At 22.8% G+C, this 26,051-nt stretch overlaps 2 protein-coding genes across 4 annotated transcripts in view; one reads left to right on the forward strand and one right to left on the reverse strand.

Moving 5' to 3' along the window:
* LOC117168309 (poly(A) RNA polymerase, mitochondrial-like) overlaps positions 1–13,876 on the reverse strand; it is a 48,682-nt gene extending 34,806 nt beyond the window's left edge. The window contains exons 1-2 of one of the 2 annotated variants that reach the window (XM_033353873.1): positions 13,711–13,876; positions 5,300–5,493 (exon numbers count right to left, since the gene is read on the reverse strand). In XM_033353873.1, coding sequence (XP_033209764.1) covers positions 5,300–5,493; positions 13,711–13,870 — 354 coding nt within the window. In that variant the 5' untranslated portion in view covers positions 13,871–13,876. The remainder of the gene's footprint in view (positions 1–5,299; positions 5,494–13,710) is intronic. The other variant, XM_033353883.1, reaches the window with a different exon arrangement.
* A 424-nt stretch (positions 13,877–14,300) lies between these two features.
* On the forward strand, positions 14,301–24,077 carry LOC117174349 (membrane-bound transcription factor site-2 protease). Of its 2 annotated transcripts, none has more exons than XM_033363399.1 (2): positions 14,301–14,669; positions 22,474–24,077. In XM_033363399.1, the coding sequence occupies exon 2, from the start codon at positions 22,539–22,541 to the stop codon at positions 24,018–24,020; it is 1,482 nt and encodes a 493-aa protein (XP_033219290.1). In that variant the 5' UTR covers positions 14,301–14,669; positions 22,474–22,538; the 3' UTR covers positions 24,021–24,077. The 2 variants fall into 2 exon arrangements, with proteins under 2 accessions (XP_033219290.1, XP_033219299.1); XM_033363408.1 differs by having other exon boundaries at positions 14,301–14,523.
* The last annotated feature ends 1,974 nt before the right edge of the window (positions 24,078–26,051 follow it).

Raw genomic sequence — 26,051 nt, forward strand, 5'->3', positions numbered from 1 at the left:
AATTTACGAACAATTTATAATATTACCTATTTTGAAAGATCACAGTTATATAATTTGAAACACAATAAAATTCGCGAATAATAAGATTCCTAAATTGAAAAATTCCCAAAATTATGAAATTCCCTTTAAAATAACTAAAAAAATAATATTTCCTAATATAATAATTCCCGAACAGTTTATGATATTAGTGAATTTGAAAAATCTAGAAATAATAAAATTCCCGAAAAGTTTATAATACTATCAAATTGGAAAATTCCCAAAAAATATATAATATTAGCGAATTTTAAAAATACCAAAAAATAAAATTCTCGAATAATAAGATTCCTGAATTATATATTTTCAAAAACAATAAAATTTCGGAATTAAAAAATTCCAAAAATAATGAAATTTCCAAACAGTTGATTATATTACCAACTTTTAGAAATCTAAAAAATAAAATTCGCGAATAATAAAATTCCTGAATCAAAAATATCAAAAAATAATATAATTCCCGAACAGTTAAAAATATTAGCAAATTTTAAAACACCAAAAAAATGAAATTCTCGAAAAACAAAATTCCTGAATTATATAATTTCAAAAACAAAAAAATTCCAAAAATAATGAAATTTTCAAACAGTTTATTATATTGCCAAATTTTCAAATCCCAAAAAATAAAATTCCTGAATTAAAAAATATAAAATAAAATAAAATTCTCGAACAGTTTATAATATTATCAAATTTGAAAAATCCCAAAAAATAAAATTCTCGAATAAATGGATTCCTGAATTATATGATTTCAAAAACAATAAAATTCGCGAATAATATGATTCTCGAATAAAAAAATTGCAATAATAATGAAATTCCTGAACATTTGATAATGTTCCCAAATTTTAAAAATTCCCTAATATAATAATTCCCGAACAGTTTATATTATTAGTGAATTTGAAAACTCCAGAAATAATGAAATACCCGCACATTTAAAAATTAAATTCCTGAATTATTAAATTAAAAAAAAAATTAAATTCCCGAAAAGTTAATGATATTATTAAATTGGAAAATTCCCAAAAAGTTGATAACATTACCAAATTTGCAAAATCCTGAAAAATAAAATTCCCGAGTTTGAAAATTTCCGAAACAATAAAATTCCCGCATAATAAAATTTTTGAATTCAAAAATTCAAAAAAAAAAAAAAATTGTCAAACAGTTTATAATATTGCCAAATTTCAAAAATCCCAAACAATAAAATTCTCGAATAATAAGATTCCTGAATCATACAATTTCAAAAACAATAAAATTTCCGAATTAAAAAATTCCAAAAATAATTAAATTTCCAACTTTTAAAAATCTAAAAATACAATAAAATAAAATTCGCGAATAATAAAATTCCTGAATTAAAAATATCAAAAAATAATATAAGTCCCTAAAAGTTTAAAATATTACCAAATTTTAAAAATCCCATACAATGAAATTCTAGAAAAGTAAAATTCTTGAATTATATAATTTCAAAAACAATAAAATTCCAGAATTAATAAATTCCAAAAATAATGAAATTTCCTAACAATTTATTATATTACCAAATTTGAAAAATCGCAAAAAATAAAATTCTCGAATAATCAAATTCCTGAATTATATAATTTGAAAAACAATAAAATTCGCGAATAATAAGATTCCTGAATTGGAAAATTCCCAAAATTATGAAATTTCCTTTAAAATGGCTAAAAAAATAATATTTCCTAATATAATAATTCCCGAACAGTTTATGATATTAGTGAATTTGAAAAATCCAGAAATAATAAAATTTCTGAATTATATAATTTCAAAAACAATAAAAGTCCGGAATTAAAAAATTCCAAAAATAATGAAATTTCCAAACAGTTTATATTACCAACTTTTAAAAATCTAAAAAATAAAATTCGCAAATAATAAAATTCCTGAATTAAAAATATCAAAAAATAATATAAATCCCGAACAGTTTAAAATATTACCAAATTTGAAAAACCCAAAAAAATGAAATTCTCGAAAAATAAAATTCCTGAATTATATAATTTCAAAAACAATAAAATTCCGGAATTAAAAAATTCCAAAAATAGTGACATTTCCGAACAGTTTATAATATTATCAAATTTGAAAAATCCCAAAAAATAAAATTCTCGAATAATCAAATTCCTGAATTATATAATTTCAAAAACAATCAAATTCCTGAATAATAAAATTCTTGAATTATTAAATTCCCGAAATAATAGATAAAATTTTCGAATAATCAAATTGCCTGATTATAAAATTCACAAAACAATTAAATTTTGGAATAAAATTCCTGAATCATAAAAATCCAGAATAAGAAAATTCCCAGACAGCTTATAATATTATCGAATTTGAGAATTCCCGAATAATAAAATTTCCTATTTGGAAAATTCCTAAATAAAAATTTTTTAAATTCGAAAATTACCAAATAATAAAATATTCGAATGATATAATTCCCGAATAATATGATTTCCAAAAAGTTTGTAATATTACTGAATTTAAAAAATCGAGAAAAAAGAAAATTCCGACAATGAAATTCCCTAATTGGAAAATTCGCAAATAATAAAATCACCGAGTTTGAAAACCTCCGAATTGGAAAAGTCCCGAATAATAAAATTTCTGAATTCGAAATGTCCTGAATAAAAATTTCTTGAATTGGAATATTACTGAATAATAAAATTCCTGAATTATAATATTCCCGAATAATAAAAATCCCAAAATAATAAAATTTCGTAATTATAATATTCCAAAATCAGAAAATTCGAGAATTATACTATTCACGAATAATATAATTCCCGAAATGTTAAAAATATTACTGAATTTAAAAAATCCCGAGTTAAAAAATTCCTGAATAATATAATTCCCGAATAAAAAAATCTCGAGTTGGAAAATTCCCGAAACGAAAATCAAATTCTCTATTATTGTATAATATTATCAAATTGGGGAATTCCCGAACAGTTTATAATATTACCAAATTTTAAAAATCCCAAAAAATAAACACTGTAAAAAACACTGTAAAATTCACGGATTGGAAAATTCACAGATAATAAAATTTCCGAGTTGGAAAATTCCTAAATAATAAAATTCTGGAATAAAAATTTCTCGAATTGGAAAATTCCCGAAATGATAAAATTTCCGAACGATAAAATTTCTGAATTATAAAATTTCCGAATCAACAAATTCTCGAGTAGTTTATAATATTATAAAATTGGAAAATTCATGAACCATTTATAATATTACCAAATTTTAAAAATTTCAAAAAAATCTATCAAATTGGGAAATTTCCAAATAATATAATTTCCGAACATTTTATAATATTAAAAAAAATTTTAATCCCAAAAAATAAAATTCCCGACATAATAAAATTGGCGAAAAATAAAAATGCCGAATTGGGAAATTCCCGAATACAAAAATTACCGAATAATAAAATTACCGAACAGTTTATAATATTATAGAATTTGAAAATTTCCGAATAATAACATTCCCAAAAAATATAATTCACAATAGTTTAAAATATTATCAAATCTGAAAAATTTCGAAAAATAAAATTCCCGACACTGTAAGATTCCCGAATCGGATAATTCCTGAATAAAAATTTCTTGACTTGGAAAATTACCAAATAATAAAATTCCTTAAGTATAATATACCCGAATAATACAATTCCCGAAATGGAAAATTTCCGAATTGGAAAATTCTCAAAAAATGAAATTTCCAAGTTTGAAAATTCCTGAATAATAAAATTCCAGAATAAAAATTTATCGTAAAGAAAATTTCCCGAAATTTAAAATGCCTGAATTATAAAACTTTCGAATCATAAAATTCTCGAGTAGTTTATAATATTATCAAACAGGAAAGTTCCCAAATAATATAATTCCCGAACATTTTATAATATTACCAATATTTAAAAATCCCCAAAAATAAAATTCTTAATTAATTAAATACCTGAAATGTATAATTTAAAAAACAATACAATTTTCTAATAATAAAATTTATGAATTATAATATTTTCGAAAAATACAATTCCCAAAAAAATAAAATTTCTTAATCATAATATTGTCGACCCTCGAATTGGAAAATTTCCTGATAATAAAATTCACGAAATGGAAAATTTTCGAATTATAACATTTCCGAACAGTTTAGAATATTATTGGATTGGACAATTCCCTGATAATAAAATTCTCAAAATAATAAAATTCCTCAGTAATAAAATCTCTGAAATATTACAATTTCTTAATTCTAAAATTTTCTCGAATAATAAAATTCCCAAATAATCAAATTATCGAATAATAAAATTCCTGAATTATAATATTATTGTCCCTCAAAGTGGAAAATTTCCTGATGATAAAATTGTTGAAATCGAAAATTCCTAAATTAAAAAAAATTCCCGAAATAATAACATTTGTTAATTATAATATTCGCCAATAATAATATTCATGAATAATAAAATTTCTCGAGTTCTAACAATTAAACAATTTTTAAAATAAATATTATTTATTGATTAAGAATAGAATAATCAAATATTTGCATAACGATAAATTATTTTTAATATTTAAAATTTCTAAAATTACTTTAAAAATTAAAAATAACCATTAATGAAATACAATTTTCACACAGAAATATATATTTTTCCAATTATTCTTATTACAGAAAACAATAATTGCACTGTAAGATTTCTGAATTAAAAAATTGCAGAATAATAAAATTCCCGATAGAAAATTGCCGAATTATAAAATATCCAAATTGAAAAAATCCAGAAATTAAACAATTACAATTTTTTTATAAATATATTTTATTAATTACAAATACAATAATGAAATATTATTTTCTGTCGGGAATTTTCCAATACAGTATTTTTATTTGTCAGCAATTTTATTATCCGCGAATTTTTGTTATTCGGGAATTTACTAATTCTGAAATTTTACAGTGTCGGGAATTTTATTTTTTGGCATTTTTCAGAATAACACCATTTGGAAATTTTAGAATTGAAAAAGTTTATTATTCTGGAATCCCAAATAACTCATAAATTGATAATTTGATTTAAAAACATTCCAAGTGTTTTAAATTCAAAACTGAAATTATCTAAACCCAAAAGTTTCAGTTTGGAAGTATTAATTTTTTCAAGTTTTCAAAATTAAAATGAACAATTTAAAAATTGCAAACTAGTTTCTCAATATCTTCCAATGAGAAAAATTGGTCTAAACAGAAAAATTTGAATTTTCGAAAAATATATTTAAATATTTAAATCAAAACTGGAAATAGGTAATAGGGCTTGAATTTTCTTTTAAAATTTCTTACTCACCGACTTATTATCAGAAAGCACATAATAAAACATAGACTTTATTTCTCCGAAAGTAGAGCAATAAAAATGCAAGTCTTTAAGCGAATTTTCTGTGTTGACTTGGACTAAAATACTTCTTTTTGCTTCGTCCCTCCTCTCTTTTAGAAAATTGTCAAACGTGACGAATGTCTCAGGTTCACCCTTTTTCGTTTGATCTGAAAATAATTCTTTTTTGTCCACTTTCCTTCATTTTTACCAACTCAGAAGTTTTAAGTAGCAGTTGACAAAGAAAATTATATTTTAGCTCAAAAATTCAATATATTTTCACAATAAAAAATTTAAGAATTACAAATTTAAAATAAGAATTAAAAACTTAAAAATTTAAGAATTAATAAATTAATTTCTACATTAAAAAATCAAGATTTTTAAATTACGTCTTCAAAAATGTAAAAAATGAAATTGTAATTATTGAAAATTAAAGATTTTAATTTTAGAAATTCTTAATTAAAAGTTATGCAAGTTTTAAGTTTTAAACTTAAGAATTCTGTAATTTTCATGATTTATAATTGAAATTTATTTAATGTGGAAGATTTTTAATTAATTATTTTTTTTAATTTGGAAAATTATCAAAATTTAAGAACTTTTTAATTTCATACATCTTTAAAATTAAAGATTCTTTAATGTCGAAAATTTACAATCAGGCATTAAGAAAGTTTTAAATTTTACAATTAAAATTTCTCTAATTTTAATGATTTACATTTTTTAAATTTTGAATCTGGAAGATTTAAAACGGAGAACTTGACTTTTAATTTTGAAAATCACAAAAATTTAAGAATTAATTAATTTCAATATTTAAAACATAACAGATTTTTAAATGTCTTCAAAAATGTAAAACTTAAATTGGAAATAATTAAAATTGAAGATTTTTTAGTTTTTGAAATTAAAAATGACGCAATTTTTAAGTTTTCAACTTAAGAATTCTGTAATTTTCATGATTTATAATCAGAATTTATTTAATGTGGAAGATTTTTAATTAAAAATTTTTTTTTAATTTGGAAAATTATCAAAATTTAAGAACTTTTTAATTTCATACATCTTTAAAATTAAAGGTTTTTTAATATCGAAAATTTACAATTAGGCATTAAGAAAGTTTTAAATTTTACAATTAAAATTTCTCTAATTTTAATGATTTACATTAAAAACATTTTGAATCTTTGAAGATTTAGAATGGACAACTTGACTTTTAATTTTGATTTTCATAAAAATTTAAGCATTAATTAATTTCCACGTTTAAAAAATTCCAGATTTTTAAATGTCTTCAAAAATGTAGAACTTAAATTGGAAATAATTAAAATTGAAGAGTTTTTAGTTTTTTAAATTAAAAATTAAAAATTATGCAACTTTTAAGTTTTAAAATTAAGAATTCTGTAATTTTTGTGATTTTCAAACGAAATTTATTTAATTTGGAAGATTTGAAATTCAAAACTTGACTTTTGATCTCCGAAGTCATGAAAATTTAAGAATTAATAAATTAATTTCTACATTAAAAAATCAAGATTTTTAAATTACGTCTTCAAAAATGTAAAAAATGAAATTGTAATTATTGAAAATTAAAGATTTTAATTTTAGACATTCTTAATTAAAAGTTATGCAAGTTTTAAGCTTTAAACTTAAGAATTCTGTAATTTTCATGATTTATAATTGAAATTTATTTAATGTGGAAGATTTTTAATTAAATTTTTTTTTTAATTTGGAAAATTATCAAAATTTAAGAACTTTTTAATTTTATACATCTTTAAAATTAAAGATTCTTTAATGTCGAAAATTTACAATCAGGCATTAAGAAAGTTTTAAATTTTACAATTAAAATGTCTCGAATTTTAATGATTTACATTTTTTAAATTTTGAATCTGGAAGATTTAGAATGGACAACTTGACTTTTAATTTTGAAAATTATAAAAATTTACGAATCAATTAATTTCTACACTGAAAAAATAAAAAGTTTTAATTTATGTCTTCAAAAATGTAAAAAATGAAATTGTAATATTGAACATTGAAGATTTTAATTTTTGAAATTTACAATTAAAACTTACGCAAGTTTTAAGTTTTAAACATAAGAACTCTGCCATTTTCATGATTTTTAATATAAATTTATTTAATGTGGAAGATTTTGAATTAATTATATAATTAATTATATAATAATTAAATTTTTAATTTGGAAAATTATAAAAATTTAAGAACTTTTTAATTTCATACATCTTTAAAATTAAAGATTTTTTAATGTCAAAAATTTACAATTAGGCATTAAGAAAGTTTTAAATTTTACAATTAAAATGTCTCGAATTTTAATGATTTACATTTTTTAAATTTTGAATCTGGAAGATTTAGAATGGACAACTTGAATTTTAATTTTGAAAATTATAAAAATTTACGAATCAATTAATTTCTACATTCAAAAAATTCCAGATTTTTAAATGTCTTCAAAAATGTAAAACTTAAATTGGAAATAATTAAAATTGAAGAGTTTTTAGTTTTTTAAATTAAAAATTATGCAAGTTTTAAGTTTAAAAATTTAGAATTCTCTAATTTTTGTGATTTACAAACGAAATTTATTTAATTTGGAAGATTTGAAATTCAAAACTTGACTTTTTATTTTTGAAATCATAAAAAATTAAGAATTATAATTCAACATTAACTAAATTCAAGATTTTTCAATTGCATTTCTTCAAAAATGCAGAGCTTTGAATGGTAAATATTTTAAATTGAAGATTTTTAAATTTTTAGAATGTTAAATTCCATACAGACATCAAAATTTTACAAATTTTATTTATACATTTTTAAATTTATGAAATTTTGCAAGTTTTGCAGTTAAAATTTTGGGTAATTTTTATGATCTACTTTCGAAATTTCTCAAATCTGGAAGATTTATAAGTGAAAATGTGACTTTTGATTTCTGAAATCATCCAAATTTAAGAATTTTTATTTACAAATCTTTAAAATTTGAAAACGTTCAAACTTTAAATCGTTACAATTGAAACTTTTTCAATTTAAAGCCTTCAAAATTGTAAATGTTTAAAATTAAAGACTTTTTAATGTTGAAAATTTACAATTAATAATGATTCAAATTTTAATTTTTTAAATTAAGAATTCTGTAATTTTCATCATTTACAATTAGGATTTATTCAATTTGGAAGATTTTCAATTGAAACCTTTTTTTTTTAATTTCGGAAATTATCGAAATGTAAGAACTTTTTAATTTGAGACACCTTTAAAATTAAAGATTTTTTAATGTTGAAAATTTACAATTATGCATTAGAAAAACTTGACTTTTAATTTTGAAAATCGTAAAAATTTAAGAATTAATTAATTTTTACATTTAAAAAATTCCAGATTTTTAAATTATGTCTTCAAAATTGTAAAACTTAATTTGTAAATAATTAAAAGTGAAGTTTTTAGGTTTTGAAATTAAAAATGAAATATTATGCAAGTTTTCAGTTTTAAGAGTAAGAATTCTGTAATTTTCGTGATTTACAATTGAAATTTATTCAATTTGGAAGATTTTGAATTGAAAACTTTTTTTTTTTAATTTCGAAAATTATCAAAATTTAAGAATTAATTAATTTCTACATTCAAAAAATTCCAGAATTATAAATTATATCTTCCGAAATGCAGAACTTTGAATTGTAAACGTTTAAAACTAAAGATTTTTTAATTTTCAGAATTTATAGAAATTCTTTAAAATCATCAAAATTTCACAACTTTAATTTATACATTTTCAAATTTATGAAATGTTTTTATGATTTACTTTCGAAGTTTCTCAAATCTTGAAGATTTAGAATTGAAAATTTGACTTTTGATTTCTGAAATCATACAAATTTAAAAATTTGTATTGATACATTTTAAAAACTGAAAATTTTCAAACCGTAAATCGTTACAATTGAAACTTTTTCAATTGAAAGTCTTCAAAATTGTATTTTTTTGTTGTTGTAATTTTCATCATTTACAATCAAGATTTATTCAATTTGGAAGAGTTTAAATTGAAACCTTTTTTTTAATTTCGAAAATTATTTAAATAAATATCAATTTAATAAATTGATTTATTTACTAGATATTTATATTATTATATAATTTAATATCTTTTTTAATTTAATAAATTTAAATAAATGTAGGCTTTGAATTATTGTTAAAATAATTAATATAAGAAATTTATTAAATCTGGAAGATTTATTTATAATTAAAAGCTAGACTTTTAATTTCCAGAAAACTTCCAAATTTAAGAATTTTTATTTCTCTATCTCCAAAATTCAAGAACTTTCTTCTTCAAAAATGTAAAATTTAAATCATATATATTTCAAATTTGAGAGTTTTCAATTTTTGAAATTAAAATTCAAATATATGCAAGTTTTAAGTTTCAAAATTAAGAATTCTGTAAATTTTTCGTGATTTACGACTGAAATTTATTCAATTTGGAAGATTTCGAATTGAAAACTTTTCTTTTAATTTAGAAAATTACCTAAATTTATGAGCTTTTTCATTTGATACACCTTTTAAATTAAAAATTTTTTAATGCTCAAAATGGAAAACTTGACTTTTAAATTAGAAAATCATAAAAATGTAAGAATTATTATTTCTATATTGAAAAAAATTAGAATTTTTCAATTGCGTAGAAATTTGAATTGTAATTAATTAAAATTATAATAAATAATATCAAAAAATAAAAATTGAAAGAATATGTTTTTCATGTTAAAAGTTTCTCAAATTATTGTTTGAATTTAAAATAAGAATACTTAAAAAATATATATATTTCTGGATAACACTTTGATAAAATTATAGTTATTATTTATTAATTTGACAATTCCCAATTTCTAAAATTCCCAAAATTATAATATACGGGAATAACAAAATTCTCGACATTTTCTGAATGGCCAATACCCGAAAAGTTTCTAACATTATCAAATTGGAAAATTCCTGAAAAGTTTATAATATTACCGAATTTGTAAAGTAAAATTCCCGATTTTTAAAAATTTTCGAAATAATAAAATTCTCGAATAATAAAATTCCGAATTAAAAATTCCAAAAATAATAAAATTCCTGAACAGTTCATAATATTGCCAAATTTTAAAAATCTCAAAAAAATGAAATTCTCGAATGATAAAATTCCTGAATTAAAAAATTTAAAAAAATGAAATTCCCGAACCTTTAAAATAAATTTTCCAATTATTTACAGTACAATTACAATTAAAAATTCGGTAATTTTAGTGGTTTACATTAAAAATTTCTTGAATCTGGAAGATTTAGAATTGAAAACTTGACTTTATTTCTGAAGTCATCAAAATTTAAGACATTTTATTGAAAAATCTTCAAAATTAAAGATTTTTATACTGTAAATCGTTAAAATGTAAGCAGTTTCCATTTTCAAGTTTTTAAAATTGTTGATCATTCAATTGCAAATCATTAAAATTAAAAAATTTTTAGTGTAGGAAAGTTAGAATAAAAAATTGTGCAAGTTTAAAATTTTACAATTAAGAATTCTGTAATTTTTATCATTATAACTGAAAACTTAAGCATTTTTATTCAACATTTATAAAATTGAAGATTTTTTATTTGCAAATCGTTACCTATTAAACAATTTTAATTTAAATTCTTGAAAATTCAAAAGTTTTTAAGTATGACAATTAACAGTTAAAAAATATGCAAATCTTCAATTTTGCAATGAAGAATTTTTTATTTTTATAATTTGCATTGCAAATTTATTCAATTTCGAAAATTTTGAATTGAATTTGAGACTTTTCATCTTCAAAATCATCAAAATTTCACAATTTTTATTTATAAATTTTTAAAATTGAAAAGTTTTTAGTTCAGAACATTTTTAGTTAAAAATTATACAAATTTTAAGTTTTGAAATTAAGAATTCTGTAATTTTGATAATTTTTATTGCAAATTTATTCAATTTTAAAATTGAAAATGTAAGAAAGCGGTGGCGTAACCTCAAAATTCATTTAAAATTTTCTTTTTTTTTTACTTTTATGGAAGTTTAATTTTAAAAAAAAACCTTATATGAGATTCTAAAATATAATTATTTTTCAGCTTTAAATCTTAGAATAAAGAATTCTTTAATTTTCATGATTTCCAATGAAAATCTATTCAATTTGGAAGATTAAAAATTGAAAACAGCTTTTGATCTTCAAAATTATACAAATTCCAGAATTTTTATTTATACATCTTTAAAATTGAAGAGTTAAGGTTAAGATTAATAATTGAACATTTTGTTTTTTATCTTCAAGAAAATATTTTGATCATTCACAATTAGAAACGATGCAAGTTTTTATTTAAATTATTAAAAATTTGTATCATGTAACTTTATTTTATTATTTATGAATTGTTCAAATGAATTTGTAAATTTATTTATTTTGTTTTTATTAATGACTTAAATTGTAAATTTCATCAATTGTAAAAATTTTAAATCGCATAATTTTTAATTTTAAATGGTTTAAATTAAAAACTCAAATTAAAAAAAAAATACTTTATGTCTCAAGAATTTTATTCTTTTTGAAATTATATGATTCAGGAATTTAATTATTCGAGAATTTTATTTTTTGGGTTTTTTAACTGTTCGGGAATTTTATTATTTCTGGATTTTTCAAATTCACTAATGTTTTAAACTGTTCGGAAATTATTATATCAGGGAATTTTATTATTTTGGGATTTTTAAAATTTGGAAATATTATAAACTGTTCGGAAATTTCATTATTTTTGGAAAATGTTATCCAGAAATATATATTTTTTTTCAATTATTGTTATTTTAAATTCAAACAATAATTTTAGACACTTTAGAGATGAAAAACATCTATTTTTTATTTTAATTTATTATTTTTTAATATTATTTATTATAATTTTAATTAATTACAATTCAAATTTCTACACAATTGAAAAATCATCAATTTTTTCAATGTACAAATAATATTTCTTAAATTTTTATGACTTAAGAAATCGATAGTCAAGTTTTCAATTCTAAATCTTCCAGATTTGAGAAATTTCAAAAGTAAATAATTAAAATTAGAGAATTTTTAATTGTAAAATTTAAAACTTTCATAATGTTTAATTTTAAATTTTCGACATTAAAAAATCTTTAAATTTAAATAAGTATTAATTTAAAAAGCTCATAAATTTGTCTAGCTTTCAATTGTAAATCTTCCAAATTTAAGAAATTTCTGATGTAAAAGCATCTAAATTACAGAATTCCTTATTTTAAAAATTAAAACTTAAATAATAATTGTAAATCTTTAACATTAAAAATTCTTTAATTTTAAAGATGTATTAAATAAAATACTTTTCAAATTTTGATAATTTTCGAAATTAAAAAAAAAGGTTTCAATTCAAAATCTTCCAAATTCAATAAATTTCGATTTTAAATCATAAAAATTACAGAATTATTATTTAAAAAAATTAAAACTGGAATCATTGTTATTGCAAAAGTTTTAATTCCAACAATTTAGAGTTTTAAAAAATTTCAATTTTACAGCTGTATGAATAAAAATTCTTAAATTTTAATGATTTCAGAAATCAAAGGCAAGTTTTCAATTCTAAATCTTCCAGATCTGAGAAATTTTGAAAGTAAATAATAAAAATTACCAAAATTTTTAAATGTACAACTTGCAAAATTTAATAAATTAAAAAATGTATAAATAAAAATTTTTAAATTTTGATCATTTTATAGAATTATAAATTCTGAAAATTAAAAAATCTTAAATTTTAAATATTTACAAGTCAAAGTTTTACATTTTTGAAGACATAATTTAAAAATCTGGAATTTTTTAAATGTAGAAATTAATTAATTCATAAATTTTGATCATTTTCAAAATTAAAAAAAAAAAGTTTTCAACTCATAATCTTCAAACTTGAATAAATTTCTATTGTAAATTACGAAAATTCTTAATTTTATAACTTAAAACATGCATAATTTTGAATTGAAAAATTAAAAACTGGAAATTGGACGATTTGGACGAATACAATTTTAATTTTCAACACCGAAAATGCAAACAAATTTCATTTTAAATTTAAAAAATTTTAAACTTCTTTTAGAGTTGAAATTGAAAGTTTTACGATTTTAAAGGATTATAATTGATAATTTTTGTATTTTAAAAATCTCAAAAGCCAAATAAATGAATTATTTCATTTAATTGCAATCCATCAAATTATCAATAATAGAACAATCAAAATAAAAATATAAAAATCCAAACGAATTTTAAGGTTACGCCACCGCTGTTTTACCGTTTCATCAATAAACTACAATTTGTTTACACTAAAAGCATAAAATCCTTTAAATAAATAATTTAGTTAACTTATTTTTTTCACTCTTTCAATCAAATGACTTTAGGAAGAAAATATTCGAAAGTTTCTAAAAAATTTTGAGGTTAGGTGAAATTAAATACCTGAATGTGAGAAGCGCACATTTAGAATTGAGTGGCCAAAAAAGGTGGATTTTGAAGGAAAATTTTTCCATGTTTTCGATTTAACGGTTGGCAAAATCAACTTTGAATAATTTTTATATGAAACTATAAAAATGCTCGTCGCACGAGCGAAGAGAGCCATATTTCAAGGAACATGCGGCATTTGTGGCATTTGTAATTTTAAAACACGGTAAAACAGGGATCTATTCATTATTGTAATGTTTTCGAAAAAAAAATTAATTCATTTTTTTTAGAATTTATAATATTTATTCATTTTATTTTAATTTACCAATAAATTTTGGAACGAATGTTCAGAGATTTAAAAAAAAGTGTAAAAAGTAGGTATTTGCAGTCGGCAATACAGAAATCAGGAGAAATTTAATTTTTGATTCTATTTTATAAATCATTTTTGCTCGTTGGAAATAATTTTTCCTCTGGAATACAATTTTTTAACTGTTTTCTTTTCTAGATTCAGGAACTAAAAATATTCATTCAGTTAAAAAAAAGATCGAGATATCGCCATCTCTTTTTAACTGAATGCATTTTTTTAGCTCTCTGAACTTCTAATAGGTTCGCTAGTGAGGTTCCTAATTATAATGTTTGCTCAAGTTAATATCTTTAATAATACAATTACTAAGGAAAAACCGGGAAAACAAAACTATTTTTTATAGTTTTCCTTATTTTTATCATGAAAAGTGTATACCAGGTGAATGTTATCGATGAAATATATGTGCGGGATATAAATAAGTGACTAATTGGAAAAATTCAGGAGGAATCGTGACAACAAGATTTGAGGTTAACTTCATTCCTTGTTGCATATTTAACCATTTCTGAAACTATTGTCACTTCTTTTGTATATTCCTCATTGTTCAACCGAATTTTGGATTTTATGGAAATTGGTAGAAACCAATTGGAATTAAGGGCGTTTAAAATGGAGACAAGTGAGTAACTTTCTTTTTTTTTAATTGTTTCGTTTTTAATGCAGAAATAATGATTCATTTGATAAATTAAAAGAAAAAAAAATGAAAAGAATGTGATTTAAAATTGTACTAGTGCTTAGAAAGAGAACAAACACAGTTTTCTAACGTAATAAATGAATTTTCAACGAACGAAACGAATGTTTAAATAAAAAAGATAAATTTAAAAACATTCATTTTTAACCAAAAAAAGGAGTTTCGAAAAATTGGTAAATTTTCCACCACTTGCAAGAAGAAAATTCTAGTGATAACGAATTTCCAACCACATAATTTAATTTTCAACTGAAAGTAATACATTTTTAACCAAAAATGCAATAGTTTGATTTCCAGTTTGAACATACAGTAAAAAAAAGAGTTTTAACGAAAATGTTTAATTTTTTAAACAATAAAAATTAATTCATAATAAAAAGATGAATTTTCAAACAAGAAGAAGAATTTTCTGTCAAAAAACGATGAATTTTCAACTAAAAACGATTAATTTCCAATGAAATACATGAATTTTAAAGCAAATATTTGAAATTTTAATTAAAAAGGGTATATTTTCAAATAAAAAAGAGAATAGTTAAATTTCTATTTAATGGTTTTTAAAAAAAGTTAGTTTTCAACGAAAGAGATTATTTTTCATCTGAAACAGATGAATGAAAACACAAATTTTAATAAAAAAAGGTGTTTTAACAAAATATTTAAATTTGCAATCAAAAGAATGAAGTTTCTAACTATTTTCAATTAAAAAAAAAAAATTGACATAATAATTTATTTTTTAACCAATGAAAAGAATTTTTAACTAAAAAGATAAATTTAAACGACATATTTAAATTTTCATCTAAAAATATTTTTGAAAAAAATGAAAAAGTCTAATTTTCAGTTTAAAAATAATTTTAAAAAAGGAGTTTCAACAAAATAGTTAAATATTTTACCAGTACAGATGAATTTTCAATAAAAAAGACATGCATTTTAAATAAAAGCGTTCAAATTTCAAAAATAGAATAGTAAAAATTTTATTTAATTTTTAACCAAAAGAGATGAATTTTCAGTAAAATACGGGCATTCAAAAAATTTTTTTTATAATAGTTCAGTTTTCAGCGAAATAAATATTTTTTGATCTAATACAGATGAATTAAAAAAATTCATTTTGAATAATAAAAAAGAGTTTTAATATAATAGTTAAATTTTCAAACAAAAAGACGAATTTGCAAACAACTTCTAACAAAAAAACGAAAATTTTTTATATACTAACTCATTTTTTAACAAATAAAAAAGTTTGTAAATTTGCCACCACTTAATTATATATATTTAATAATAAATGAAACAGTTGAATTTTGAGTTTAGAAAATTTATAAAAAAAAGAGTTTCAACAAAATAGTTAAATATTTAACCAATAAAAATGAATTTTCAATAAAAAATACATTCATTTTAAACCAAATAGTTATAAAAAAACGAAGTTTCAAGAAAATTGTTTCATTTTTTAATAAAACAAAATTCTTTTTTATCGTAATAGTTCAGTTTTAATCGATAGAAATTATTTTTCATTTAAAACAGATGAAGTAGACAAATTCATTTTGAATAAAAAAAGGAGTTTTAACGAAATAGTTAGATTTTCTACCAAAAATATGAATTTGCCAACAATTTTTAACTACAAAAAAGTAAAAAGATTTTTTTGACATAATAATTTTTTTTTATAAATGAAATGAATTTTCAACTAAAAAGATAAATTGTTAATCAAAAGAGATGATTTTCAGTAAAATACTTGAATTTGAAACCAAATAGTTGTTTTTAAAACGAAAAAAAAAATTTCAAATCAGAAATACAATAGTTAAATTTTCATTTAATTAATTTTAAAAAGTCATTAAAAAGTGTAATTTTTCAGTCAAAGAGAATAATCTTTCGGAAGCCGATGAATTTTCAATTGAAAAAATTTAAATAATAGTTCAGTTTTCAGCGAATTAAATTATGTTTGATCTAATACAGATGAATTAAAAAAATTCATTTTGAATAAAAAAAGGAGTTTTAACATAATAGTTAGATTTTTAAACAAAAATATGAATTTGCAAACAATTTTTAACAAACAAAAAAACCATTCTTTTTATACTAATTCATTTTTTAACAAATAAAAAAATTGGTAAATTTTCCACCACTTTCAAGAAGAAGAATATTTTAGCGGTAACGAATTTTCAAACACACAGTTGAATTTTCATCTAAAACTGATTTTTTTTTGTTTTTGATAAAAAATGAAACAGTTTAATTTTCGGTTTCTACCATTATTTTAGAAAAGGAGTTTCAACAAAATAGTTAAATATTTAGCCAAAACAAATTAATCTTTTATAAAAAATGCATGAATTTTAAACCAAATAGTTAAAAAAAAACGAAGTTTCACCTGAATTGTTTAATTTTTGACTAAAAGAAAATATTTTTCTTATTGTAATAGTTTAATTTTAAAAGTTAGAAATGATTTTTCATCTAAAAAAGATATAATAAACAAATTCATTTTTAATAAAAAAAGGAGTTTTAACAAAATAGACTTTCAACAAAATATATGAATTTAAAAACCATTTTTAACAACAACAAAAAACACATTTTTCGACTTAATAATTTTTTGTTTAATGAATGAAATGAATTTTCAAATAAAATTACAACTTTTTAATCAAAAGAGATGATTTTTCAGTAAAAACATTTTTTGACATAATAATTCATTTTTAACAACTGAAAATTAATTTTTAGCTTAAAAGATACATATAAAAAATAAATTTTTAACCCGAAAAAACTAAGTTTAAAAAAATTGGTAAATTTTCCACCAGTTTTAAGAAGAAGAATATTTTAGTGATAACCAATTTTCAACCACACAGATGAATTTTTATCTAAAAATGATATTTTTTTAATAAAAAATGAAATATTTTAATTTTTAGTTTATAAAATTATTTTAAAAAGGGAGTTTCAACAAAAGAATTAAATATTTAATCCATAAAAATGAATTTTCAACCAAATAGTTAAAATTTGAAAAATATAAAAGTTCCATTTTTGTTTAATAATTTTAAAAAATTCACCAAAACAGTTAAATTTTCAGTCAAAGAGATTATTCTGAAAAATTTGTCTGTTTTAATAGAAAAGCCTATTTTTAGGCTAAAAATGTAACTTTTTCTTGGAAAATGAACTTTATTGTTAAAAATTTATATTTTTGATTTGGCAATTCAACTGTTTTGTAGGAAATTAATCATTTTTGTTTAGAAATTTAACTTTTTTGGTAGACAATTCATATTTTTTTGTTGAAAATTCGATTTTTTAGTCAAAAACATTTTGGCTTAAAAGTTTAATGATTTGGTCGAAATTTTTTTTTTGTAATTCAAATGGCGGGTTGCAAATTTGATTTTTTTTGGAAAAATTGATCTTTTGACTTTGCCTTTTGTTTGATTTGGTAGAAAAATAAATTTTGGACAAAAAATGTAACTTTTTCGTTGAAAATTAACTTTTTTCTTTGGAAATTTTATTTTTTAATTCAAAATTTAATTTTTTTTTAAAGAAAACTAATCATTTTGGCTTAAAAATTCAACAATTTGATCGAAAATTCTACTATTTTCAATAAAAAATTAGTGTTTTTTGAATGAAAAATTATCTATTCTATTTTTGTTTAAAACATGATCATTTTCAGATTAAAATTCGTCTTTTTTGGTAGAAAATTAATATTAAAAAAGAAAAATTAAAAACTTTGGTCGAAAATTAAACTTTTTTGTTGAAATTTTTTTTTTTTAGTTTAGCGAATTCCTCTTTTTGGTGGAAAAATCGTCTTTTTGACTTGAAAATTCAACAAGATGGTAGTAAATTCAACTGTTTGGTAAAAAATTCTCTTTTCTAAATAAATAATAATGATTTTTTTCCTATGAAAATTTATCTATTTAATTTTTGTTTAAAACGTTCTCTTTTTCAAACTAAAAAACTGCTTTGTTGAAAATTAACTTTTTTTAAAACAAATTTTATTTTTGGGTTGAAAATTCAATCTTTTTGAACAAAATTAATTATTTTGGCTTGAAGAAATCAACTTTTATGATAGAAAGTTAATATTTCTAGTTTAAAATGTATTATTTTCGCTTGTAAATTCAACAATTTGGTTAAAAATTTATGCCTTTTGTTGAAAATTGAGTTCTCTTTTGGTAGAAAAATAAATTTGTACTCTAAAAACTTAAGTTTTTTGTTAAAAATTAAGTTTTTTGTTTACAAAATTTATTTCTTGGTTTCGAATTCAACGTTTTTGAAGAAAATTAATCACTTTTGTTTTGAAAATTCAACTTTTAGGCTGAAAATTCATACTTTTATGTTGAAAATTCGGCTTTTTTTAATAGAAAGTTAATGTGTCTAATTGAAAATTCATCATTTTTGCTTGAAAATTTAACAATTCGGTTGAAAATCCTCCTTTTTTATAGAAAATTTATAATTTTGGGTTGCAAATTCGACTTAATTGTGGGAAATTTGTCCTTTTAGCTTGAAAATTCAACAAGTTGGTAGAAAATGCAACTGTTTTGTAAAAATCGGCTTATATAGATTAAAAATTATTTTTTTTTCTACGCAAATGTATCCATGGCTTTTTCTTTAAAACGTGATCTTTTTTAGATTGAAAAATCAACTATTTGATTGATAATTCGTTTTTTTTTTGGCAGAAAACCATATTTTTAGACTAAGAATGTAACTGTTTGGTTGAAAATTATTTCAAGTTTTTTGTAGAAAATTAATCGTTTAGGCTTGAAAATTTATATTTTTGTGTTGAAAATTCCGATTTTTTGGCTGAAAGTTAATAATTCTAGTTGAAAATTTATAATTTTGGCTTGAAGATTCAACAATTTGATTGAAAATCCTACACTTTTCAATAAAAAATTATTGTTCTTTTTACGAAAATTTATCTAATCTATTTTGTTTAAAACCTGATCATTTTCAGACAAAAAAACCAACTATTTGATTGAAAATTCGTCTTTTTTGGTAGAAAATTAATATTAAAAATAAATAAAAATTAAAAAATTTGGTCGAAAATTCAACTTTTTTTGTTGAAAATTCTTTTTTTAGGTTTGCGAATTCCTCTTTTTGGTGGAAAAATCGTCTTTTTGACTTTAAAATTCAATTGTTTGGTAAAAAATTCAGTTTTCTAAATAAATAATAATGATTTTTTTCCTATGCAAATTGATCTATTTAATTTTTGTTTAAAGCGTTATCTTTTTCAAACTAAAAAACTGTTTTTTTGAAATTTAACTTTTTTTAAACAAATTTTATTTTTGGCTTGAAAATTCATATTTTTGTGTTGAAAATTCAACTATTTAGTTGAAAATATATGCCTTTTGTTAAAAACCTGTTTTTTAGTAAAAGAAACAAATTTTAGGCTAAAAATTTAACTTTTTCGTTGATAATTTACTTTTTTGTTAACAAATTTTATTTTTGGGTTAAAACTTCAACATTTTTTAAGAAAATTAATCATTTTGGCTTAAAAAATTCAACTTTTTTGGTTGAAAATTTAAATTTTTGTACTGACAATTCGGTTCTTTTGACATAAAGTTAATATTTCTTGTTGAAAATTCATTATTTTGTTTTGAAAATTTAACAGTTTTGTCGAAAATTCTACTTTTTTGTTGAAAATTCATATTTTCGCGTTGCAAATTCGTCTCCTTTGTGGAAAAATGGTCTTTTTGGCTTGAAATTGAACATTTCTGGATGAAAATTCAACTATTCGGTTAAAAATGTATGCCTTTTGTTGAAAATTCGTCTGTTTTAGTAGAAAAATAAATTTTTAGGCTTAAAATGGAACTGTTTTGTTAAAATATATCTTTTTTGTTACAACTTTATATTTTTGGGTTGAAAATTTATCTTTTTTTAAATAAAATTTATTATTTTGGTTTAAAAAAATCAACTGTTTTGGTTGTATATTCATATTTTTGTATTGAAAATTTGGCCTTTTTGACATAAAGTTAATATTTCTAGTTGAAAATTCAACAATTAGATCGAAAATTCAACTTTTTGTTAATAATTCGTATTTGCGAGTTGCAAATTCGACTCTTTTGTTGAAAAATCGTCTTTTTGGCTTAAAAATTCAACAATTTTGGCGAAAAATCTACTTTTTTGTTAAAAATTCATATGTTTTTTTAATAAATTTTATTTTTGGGTTGAAAATTCGATTTCTTTGTAGAAAACTAATTATTTTTGCTTAAAAATTAAACTTTTTTAGTTGAAAATTCATATTTTTTTGTGTTGCAAATTTGACTTTTTTGGTAGAAAGTTAATATTTCTAGTTAAAATTTTATTAATTTGGCTTGAAAATTCAACAATTTAGTCGAAAATTCTACATTTTTTTTTTAAATTCATATTTTCGGGTTGCAAATTTGTCTCCTTTGTGGATAATTTCTCCTTTTGGCTTGAAGTTAATTATTTCTGAATGAAAATTCAACTACTTCATTAAAAATGTATGCCTTTGTTGAAAATTCGCCTGTTTTGTTAGAAAAAAAATTCTAAGCCAAAAATATAATTGTTTCGTTAAAAATTAACTTTTTTGTTAACAAATTTTATTTTTGGTTTGAACTTTCAACCTTTTTGTAGAACATTAATCATTTTGGCTTGAAAATGCAACTTTTTATTTGTAAATTCATATTCTTAAGTTGAAAATTCGGCTTTTTTTGTGTATAATGTTAATATTTCTAGTAGAAAATTCTATTCGCTTTTCTCAATTAAAAATATTTTTTTCTACGAAAATTTATCTATTTAATTTTTGTTTTGTTTAAAAATTTATCTCTTTAAACTAAAAAATCTACTATTTGTTTAAAAAATCTTTTTTTTTGCTAGAACATTAGTATGTCTGGTTGAAAATTCAACTATTTGGTTAAAAATGTATACGTTTTATTGAAAATCCATCTGTTTTGGTAGAAAAATAAATGTTGAGGCTAAAAATTTAACTGTTTCGTTGAAAATGACATTTTTTGTACAAAAAACTGTATTTTTTGGTTGAAAATTCAATTTTTTTGTAGAAAATTTATCATTTAGACTCGAAAATTCACCTTTTTTGGTTGAAAATTCAAATTTTTGTGTTGAAAATTAGGCTCTTTTGTGTAAAAAAATCATCCTTTTGGTGTGAAAATCCAATTGTTTTTTACAAAAAATCGCTTTTGTACATTAAAAAAGATTGTTTTTCTACGAAAATTTATCTGTTGCATTTTTGTTTTAAATGTGTTCTTTTTTAGGCTAAAAATTCGGCTATGTTTTGTGAAAAGTATTTTTTCACTGTACAGAAAGATACCTAGAAAATTTCTGGAATTTGTTTTTCAGAAACGTTTTTCCTGTATTTTGGAATATAATTATTCAAGCCAATCTTGTTCACTTCATTGTCTGATTAATATTTCATTACCAAGTATTTAAATTAAAACTTCCAAATTAAAATTGGTTGAATTAAAATTTAATTTCCTAATAAAAAAATACAAAATTTAACAGTATCGGATGCGTGACAAAAAGCCCGAACGACAAAGCGCCCGCCCAATGAGATTCGCGCTGCGTGAAAAGGGCCAGCGAATCAGAGAGCGACTCGCTTTATCGCGCTGGATGTACGTATGAGCACGCCCCTACTCGCTCTCTGATTCACGGTCTTTTTCAAGGAGCGCTACTCTCATTGGGCGGGCGCTTTGTTGTTTGGACTTTTTATCACGGATCCAAAGTAAGAACATAGATTCCAGTTTTTCAAAATCTCTCTTCCTACAAGATTCTACGAGCCAAGTTATGAGGTAAATAAATTACGTAAATCCTTTTGTTACAGAGAAAAAAAGAATATGAAAGTTTCCGAAAAAACATCAGACCGGCATGGATCTCACATATACCTAAATGAGCAATCATTTGTATTACATCATCGAAAATATGGATTCTTTATACATCTTTGTCTTGATAGGCCTCCTTCACTCTTTTCTCTATTTGTTCCACACAATTCTATCATCATGTTCCATCCCCTACACAAATCTGTTAAGAACTTTACAGCTGGAAATTGACTTCTTACGCTTAAGATGGTACACAACTCTTTTCAATCAAACAATAAAGAACTGGACAACGTCCAGGAAAAGATTTTGGCACCTCTGGTTCGATACCGGAATCTGTGTAACTATTTTAATTCTCCCTTTATCCCTCCTAATCCTGATACAAATGACATCAAACGTTCTGATGCATCAGCCGAATCCTCAGGATGACAATTCATCCCAAGTGTTGCAATTGGTCATTCCTGGTGTCGATATTCCCATGAACGAAGTGGGTTTTTACATAACGGCATTACTTCTCTCCACGACGTTTCACGAGATGGGACATGCATTAGCGGCAGTGAGTGAGGATGTGCGATTATATGAGACGGGTTTTATACTATTTTTTATCATATCAGTCGCATATGTTCAGATATGCAACGAGAAACTATTATCATCGCCAGCACGGTCACAATTGCGAATCATGTGTGCAGGAGTGTGGCATAATATCATTCTCGCAATGATGGCAATGCTTCTTTTGAGTTTTGGAACATGGCTTTATAAGCCTTTCTTTTCCACCGAAACTGGCGTTTCCGTTCGACGGATGCTGCCGAATTCGCCACTAATTGGATCAACAGGTCTTATGGTTCATGATACTATCTACAGAATTAATGATTGTTCGGTAAACAATAGCCAGGAATGGATTAATTGTGTGCTGCACACGATGCGTGAACCAAATCCGGGATATTGTGCTTCAGAACATTTTCTGGAGAAATATAAGAAGGAGACTTCTCCAAACGAGTGCTGCGATAGCTCTATGATAGAGGATCATTTATGTTTCAAGTTTTTACGGAATTTGAAGGATAATTTTACGTATTCATGTCTTCCTGCACGAACTGTTATTACTCAATCGGAGAAATTTTGTAGAGTGGATGATGACTGTTTGGGAGGGAAGTATTGTCTGAAGCCTCTGGTGGAAAATAGCACAAAAGTTGTGCAAATTCAGAGGATTGATAAAAAGGACGTTTTGTTTATTGGTTATCCTGCTGATATTTTTAACACAGTTGTGGTGTCGGATTGGGTTTCTAAATTTGCCTTTTTGAGTTCAGAGTTTCCGGAAAATCTTAATTTAGTTTTAGGGTATATTGTTATGTTTTCTTCGGGGCTGGCTGTTATTAATGTAATACCGTGTTTTTACTTTGATGGGCAGTATATTGTTGATATATTGATTAGCTTGGGACTGCAAGTTACAATTGGTCATCAAAGATTTCACAGAAATGTGTGCCTATCAACAAAAGTCGCTGGGACTTTATTATTAGCTTTTAATGTATTGTATATGTTATTTCAAAAGTTTTCTTGATCAATACATTTATATGGAAAATATTGTCAATGTATAATAAAAAACAATAAACAGGAATCAGAGTCTTCCTCCTTTTTCCCTTTTTTTCTTTAAGGGCATGTGTCTGCGACAGTGCTCCGTTTTCTAAAAATAGAAGCGAGGATGGATTTAAACTTTACCGTTTTCCACTAGGACGAAGAGAAAGACTGTCAATGTGAATCATAAATTCCCATGTGGAAATAACCCCATTTGGCCCTATTACAAGTCTGGCACTAATCGGGGGCTAGTGGGGTTATTAATTTTGACAAAGTACCCAGTCGGGGACTAATCGGGGACTAGTTGGGCTTTTTATTGTCAAAATTTTAGTCGGGGCCTGGTCGGTGGTTGCTCAAGGGCTAGTCGGGCCTTTTTGTTCACTATTTTCCGTGCGGGTAATCTTCAGGCTCTGGTCGGGTTATTCTAATGTCTGAGTTTCGGGCGAGGTTTTATCAAATAAGGTGATATCTAAAAAAGCGTAATGATTTTTTTATTCTAAAACACTTGGAATATATTTAACAATGATGTTACATCGTTTTTTGGAGAAAAGATTTATTAATGTTAAATTCATCTCAAATATACTTAATAAATAATTATTAAGTCAATAATTTTGTACGGAAATCAACTTTTTAAAAAAACAACGATCAAAATCTTCAAAAAGACGTAATCTTATTTTTTTGTAGTATTTTTTAGAAAATTGCTCATTTCTAGGAACATTTATAAATACCTTTGTATGGAATTTTAAGAAAATACATATAGATGTAGGTGAAAAATCTGCCGAAAGTCATAAGATTCTAAATTTGTACAGACGCTTATTTTTAAATTGATCTGAAAGGTTTGCCATATGTAAATAAAGTCTAAAAGAAAAAGTTTTTTTTTAATCAGTGAAGAGCAGTATCCTAGTAGTAAACTATGAAGCACAGTACAGTTCAGATTGCGCTACCACCTTCATTTGAGTCTTGCGGTTCTGGACTGATAGGTTTAAAGAAAATCCGCCAGGGCGCGATGCTGCCTCTCGCACAACAGAAATGACGCGTCGAGTGTTTAAGACAGCAGTCCACACGTAACGAAGCATAATTACCTGGAGCAGAGACTACTTTTACCAACATGGCGGTTCCTTCAGAGCGACGCTCTTCCATTTCTGCCTTCCAGCTGGAGTTTTTTTTTTCTAAATTAATATTCCACAAATTTTGGGGAATTTTAGTTACATACATTTATGTATTTTTAAGCGTAGGATACATTCCCCATTAAAACTTGGGTAAATTTGATCACTTTTAAATATTTCAAAAAAGTTTATGGAAATTTCCGTAAATAATATTATTTTGACAATCTTTTAGGGGATGTTCCACAAATTTTGGGGAGTTTGGTTAATATTCCACGCGGATGTATTATCATATTACCCCTACTAGTATCCGATCAGGTCCCGACTAGGATAAGTCGGGTCACCTGACTAGCCTCCGACTAATCTACCGTGACGCTACTGGTCGGGAGCTAGTCAGATGACCCGACTTTAAGTGGGGTCGAATGGTCGGGAACCAGACTAATTTTTCATTTGAATTTCTGCGCGGGTTGTAGACGTGACAATAAATGGAAACTGAATTCAAATTCAAGATCATGCGAAGTAATTACTCATATTCATGACTATAACAATATAATTCAAATATATGGGGTCTGAAGATTATGATGATATTTATTTATTTTTCAGCCCAACGGCCTTGAAAAATTGGACTTGGTTTACATTTCTTTTTCTTATCCATCCACTCTTGCATTCAAGGATTTTTTTTTGACAACTAAAACAAAATAGAATCTCTATATGGATTAATAGTAACAATAATGGTTCTCTATACACTCATATTATACATTTCTCTACTTATTTAGAGTTAATTACATCCTCTTTTCGCTTTTCCAAAAGTTTTAACCAATTACACACATTCTTATTGCCTGCCCTACCATTTAACATTTCTTCAATTTCTAAATTTGGTCTATCTATTAATTCGCAGTCTCTAATTAAATGTT

Source organism: Belonocnema kinseyi, chromosome 1, assembly GCF_010883055.1.
Source record: "Belonocnema kinseyi isolate 2016_QV_RU_SX_M_011 chromosome 1, B_treatae_v1, whole genome shotgun sequence".
Lineage (NCBI taxonomy): Eukaryota > Metazoa > Arthropoda > Insecta > Hymenoptera > Cynipidae > Belonocnema > Belonocnema kinseyi.

Excerpts from the sequence above, each read along its gene's own strand:
- LOC117174349 (XM_033363399.1), top strand. The coding sequence starts at position 22,539 with ATGAGCAATCATTTGTATTACATCATCGAAAATATGGATTCTTTATAC.